At 34.6% G+C, this 6000-nt stretch overlaps 1 protein-coding gene across 2 annotated transcripts in view; it reads left to right on the top strand.

The window, feature by feature from the left end:
- Window positions 1-6000, top strand: part of LOC127873415 (uncharacterized) — an 81320-nt gene continuing 75320 nt past the window's right edge. The window contains exons 1-2 of one of the 2 annotated variants that reach the window (XM_052417260.1): window positions 1-853; window positions 3121-4166. In XM_052417260.1, coding sequence (XP_052273220.1) covers window positions 452-853; window positions 3121-4166 — 1448 coding nt within the window. In that variant the 5' untranslated portion in view covers window positions 1-451. The remainder of the gene's footprint in view (window positions 854-3120; window positions 4167-6000) is intronic. The other variant, XM_052417261.1, reaches the window with a different exon arrangement.

Genomic DNA, 6000 nt, shown 5'->3' with positions numbered 1-6000 from the left:
TAGTTGGAGAAATACTGGACATCACATTACATACAAAAGAAGAACTGTTCAATTCATTTGGCAAATTCATCATGGAAACAAACAGACTTTAGATGTTAATTAAATGAAAATTTAAAATTGTACCTATTGAAAATGCAGCAAGAGAAAACTACAGCACATAGATGGAAACGACTACAACAGTCGTCTCAGCACCTTGAGACCATAGGCGACAACGACCATTGTGTACACACCGGTCTTACTGACAATAACGTAGTGACGTCACCATCTATGCGACAACGACGCCATAATTAGATACAACAACAACAACAAAAGCCATATTGTCACTAGCAGGCAGTAGAGCTTGAAAATTTCGCGCTAAACGCAAACGGAGACCATCAATATCGTGCTATTTTTCTATAGTTTTTCATATAGTTTTATCGAAAGCATGTGTCACTTGTGATTTTTATTCGGCATGGTTCAGTGTGCTGCTTTCGGATGCAAAGAGCGTCCGGGGAAAGGAAACCATGGATTTTTTAGTTTTCCCTCGGACGATATTACTCGTAAAAAATGGATCAAGGCAGTCCATTCGAGGAGGATAATTGATGGGAAAGTGGTTGATTTCAAACCTAGTAAGTGTTCTAAATTGTGCTCGAAGCATTTTGAAGACAGTTGTTTTGTTCACCCTCCAAGTGTTATGGCTAGTGTTGGAATGGAGTTCAGGCTCTTGCTCAAAGCTGGTGCTTTTCCAACCATATTTCCTGAAACTGACAAGTACAAAGCTTCAAAGAAACGGCCACTGAATCCCAACGACCTTGGACCAGTGAAGCAAAAACGAGAGAAGTATGGGGCGTTTGCCAAAAGGAACCAGAAACCGGTATGTTGTAAATATATCATGCTTGTTATTTTAAAATTCAGTGCTAAAAATTTTGATGCAGCTAAATATAGATCTAATAATGGTTGACAGACATTTAAAGGGACCTTTTCACAGATTTTTGCATGTATTGAAGTTTGTCACTAAATGCTTTATATTTATAAATGTAAACATTTGATCTAAGAAGCTTCTGTAAAACAACAAGAATACAATTAAAGAAAAAAGTAACCCTAAACTGGGCTCGAACAACTGATCCCTGGAGAAAAAACGTTTAGACCACTGTTGTTTAGAGCTATCCTTGCTCATTCAATCAATTATGTATTTGATACTTTATATAAGAAATCATCGTAGTGTCGTAAATGCCAAATACTTGCCAATCAAGCATAGAGGAAGCATTGAATCCCAAAACATCTGATTTGTATTCCCGCACACTATAAACAGGCTAGTGTACAGTATATTTAAATACAGTTTTGTTTAGTTCTTGATTCCTTATATATCGCAAAATCTTACTTTTGTAATTTAAGACATTGCACAACATTAAACTAAATGTATTATTGTTGCTAGAAATTCGGAAATGCATCATCATCATGCCTTTATGTTTCAACTTTCAGGTAATTATATTATCCAGGAAATAACCAAAAAACCTACTCAAGATCGTTTCAATAAGCCTCAGGCTTTCAATCCAATCTACATGTAGCTAAAATAAATAGGTTTAAACCCAACATACAGTTATCAATACATGTCTATAGTATATTGTGTCAATGGTAACACGTCAAAAACACAAAATCATTTATTTAACACATGGAAGCCAAATTATCATAGCAATAATCCTCAGCACTGTAGGGATATCACTTGGAGTAAATTTTAACAACATAGATTTTAAAACAGAATGTAAACTATGAGAACATTTCATTCACCACATACATTACAAAGAATTTCTGCTAACTACATTTATATTATAGAACAACATCACAGCATCATAAATCTTCATTTAAAAACTCTAACCTTAAGAGTTTGTGTTTTTTCACTGAGTCTTTTGTTCAAAATATATTATTGCAACCAACAGTTACTGTGAATGTACCTTTAATGTTTATGCATGTAGGTCACCGTACATTAATATTGTTTCATGGTAAAAAAGGAGCCACTTGTTATTAACTTTCTATAAGTCTTAAAATGCTCTTTTGTTTTGTAATTTAATTTGTTTGGTCAGACTCATTTTTGTCCTCAGGACACTTAAGTTTTAAGAAACCATTTCTTCTATACAGAAAGATTGTGGGTTACTTCCATTTCTGTAGTAAGCTACAGTAGATGAATTACCCTACGGTACCTCTATGTTGCCAATTCAAAACTAATAAAACTTTTTATTTCAATTAAACCACGCTTGGTTTTGACATATTCATTTGATTAGATTATGCCTATCTCAAATAGGTTTGTATGCAAAAAAATAGTGTACAATTAACACTCTTGAATTAAGATCAATACTCAACAGAAAGGCGTAAAATAATCAGTTTCAAATAAGTAATTTATTGTCACGCCTTTTATTCTTTTATTTTTAATACGACTTTTAACTGTGTATGTAAGTTATACAGTGATTGTGTATGATTGATGTAACGTAATTCATGATATGTATTGTGTTTATCCCGCCTTATGAAGTAAGTATGTCTTAGACATATTGCATAAATCAGGTTTCTATTTCAACGTTCATGCACCAGGGGTTTTCCTCGCTTCTTTGGGAAGAGGCCCTAGCCTATGGATTTTGGGTAGAAATTGCTCATTTTGGGAAGAATTCTCGCTTAAATTACTGCTTTGGGAAATGAAAAGGCTGGTGTAAGTTAGGATATTGGGAAAACTACATGATTTTAAAGAAAATGTTCAATTGGGAAGGGGCCTTTAATAGGTCCCTGTTATATAAGGCTGAAAACCCCTGTGCACTGAAATAACATTAATAAACTTCAATACATATTTTAAAATGTTTATATTAATTGCAGATGTTAAGTTTAGTTTAAACCTTTTTATTTTAGCTCCATTGCATTTTAAGTACTTACTTCTTATTCAAAACGCTCTCGAGTCAGTTTCCTGTGCCTAGAACCAGCAATTGGTGTCTTTGAGGGAGATCTAAAGAGCGCTCCCATAGTGGGGATGGAACCCGTGACTTCAGATGTGTACATTGATATCCTTCAATGTGGAAATGCACATTTTTTTCATACCACTAGTTTGTAAATTTCACCATCGGCTGTTGAATAGTTTAAAATAATGTTGTTTCTTTTCAGTTCACCAAGATGAGTTCATCAAAGACAGCTTTGCAAGGTTACAAAGTGTCAGAAAATGGTGTGCTTAAAGATTTTAAGATTGAACTATTGGACAATCCTAGCTTTGACTCAAGTATGAGAGTTATAAAAAGTATATATATAAAGAACATATCAGATTTATCACATGGGAGTTTACAGAACACATCAGAGCTATCACATGGGAGTTTACAGAACACATCAGAGCTATCACATGGAAATTTGCAGAACATATCAGAGATATCACCTGTGGATGAACAGAACATATCAGATATATCACATGGGAATACACAGAACATATCACATGGTAATGTACAACAGCCTGAGATCAAAGTCTCTGAACAATCTTTACTCACCGAGTTTAAGATTGAAATATCCGAAGATTCTGGCTTTGACACTGTAAGCTCAAGTATGATGGTTAATAAAGTTTGTCATATAAAGAACATATCAGAACTATCGCATGGGAATTTACCAAACATGTCAGAGCAATTAAATGGGAATTTTCAGAATGTGTCAGAGATATCACATGGAAATGAACAAAAGCCATATATTACTACATCTGATAATAAACAGTTTGCTGAGAATACAAGTGCAATGAATTTGATGATGACTTCTTTTGCCTTCAAGACAGAACAGAACAACTACTGTGATGGACCTTCCTATAATTGTGAAAACCTCAATGGAGATGATTGCCTCTTAAGAAATGTTTCATCTACAGTCAAGTTGGATGAACACTCATCATTTCCTAAACAGCTGCTGGTTAGCAGAGAAAATGTGGAAGGTCCCTGCTTGCATTTTGAGGTAACATCTGATGCTGGGTCAACCACTGAAGATGCTGACGTCTGTGTAGATGATGATATCAACGAAAGTCAAGAGACCCCATGTTTACTGCTCCAAGAGAATGATCAGAATTTTGAAAAAGATACTAGAGGTTGTGTTAATTTAGGTGTGGAATTCCAGAGATGGTCGCAGTTAAAACATCAGAACAATTGCAAATCGCATCATGCTTTTGCAAAACTTTTATTGGACAAGTAAGAATTCTGTTCCGTATTTTATATTTCATTTTTATGCCCCAACTTTTTGTACTTGTTAGTCCGTCTTTCAGCTTGAAAATTGTTGGTTAAAAACATGGCCGCCAGGGTGTGGAGCATTTTTAATAATACGGCATTAGTAAAACCTAGTTTACACTCTAGAAATCACATTTATTGTCCATTCTGAATCGTGTCACAGCTTTTGTGATCACCTATTGTCCGTTGTGCTTCGGCAACATTTGCCTTGTTTAGCAGTTAACATTCTAAAGGCCACATTTATTATCCGATCATCATGACACTTGGTCAGAAGATATTCCAAATGATATCTTGGAAGAATAAACAAATGGTTCCGATTTGTTTAAAAACATTGCCCCCTTATGTACTTAGTGAGGGAGTGGGGCATTTTTCCTTTTATGGCTATAGTTTACCAGTAGTTAAAAACCTTATTAACAGTCTAAAAGTCACATTTATTGTTCATTCTAAATGAAACTTGGTCAGAACACTTGTTCTTATTATATCTTCACTCTTCAGCTGCACAAAACAGGTCAGTTCCATAGTTGGTGAGCAACTTTGGGCTTTTCAGGGCCTCTTTTTTTCCTTTATATGTAAACAATTATAAGGACCTTTGTATTTTGGTCCAGACATTTTCTACATAACTGAAGCTACACATATATGGACCCTTTTTTACAAAACAATCAAGATGGTTATAACTTGTTTCTTGTGTAACTCAAAAAATAATCACAGGGGCGTCTTATCTTGAGATGTATAATAAATGAGCCAATACTAATTCTTAGGTTGCGCGACAGACCAGAAGTTTAAAAAAATACACAGAGAATTGTCTACAATGGGATTATGCGCAGGTTTTATGTTTTTTTAAACATATTTCTTATTATTTAAAAGATCAGACAATCAAGTGTGATTCAATGAAGATTTATTTATCCATACATGTACAGAAGCATACAAACATTACCCAATTGGACATGTGAGGACATTTAGTTTAAACATATTTATTTAAGCTTGATTGCATTGAAAGCCTAAGGCTTATTTTAACACTATTTGAATCAGTTTCCTGTGTAGAACCAGTACTTGGTGTCCATAGGGGAGATCTTAAGAAGGCTCCCACAAGGTGGATCAAACCCATTACCGTCTCTAGTCTAGGCGGACACTATTGCCACTACGCCAGGGCGACCTGTAATAAAAGGACCTTACAAGTTGAAACATGGTGGAGTTTTCAATGTCCATCCAATTAAATCGCTAACATTATGATATCTTTCAACTTATACCAGTTGCTGTATACACAAAACTATTGGCTGCTTGCCAATCTAATAGATAATATTTTTGCATTCTTCAAAAAGAGGTGGAGCAAATGCCAATGCACACTATATGATTTCAAATCATATCACAATAATATCATCACATGACTTAAATTTAATAAATAATTTCTTTTTCTATAGTACTTTGTATTTTTCAACGAAAATAAGTAAACCTTAATCTTTACAGAACATACGCATTCTTTGTTTGGACACATTTCTAGTTATTGAGCATTCAGATGTCTCTTTTAAGGAAATACTGGTAATTGATACAAATTTAAATAATGGCTTCAATTACAAACTTTGTTACGGAAGTTAGAAAAGTTTTGTTAATCCATTACTCAATGTGGTTTAAGCATAAGGATGAACCAACAATTTATGAGAATTGTGACATTTTATAAGTCTATAGACAAAATTTTATAGGTCGCAGTGGTGTAATGGATATGGTGTCCGCCAAGCGACCGGGAGGTCACGGGTTCGATCCCCACCGTGGGAGCGTTCTTTAGATCTCCCCCAAAGACACC

The sequence above is a fragment of the Dreissena polymorpha genome, chromosome 3 (genome assembly GCF_020536995.1).
Source record: "Dreissena polymorpha isolate Duluth1 chromosome 3, UMN_Dpol_1.0, whole genome shotgun sequence".
NCBI lineage: Eukaryota > Metazoa > Mollusca > Bivalvia > Myida > Dreissenidae > Dreissena > Dreissena polymorpha.
This window is presented reverse-complemented; position numbering and strand designations above follow the sequence as displayed.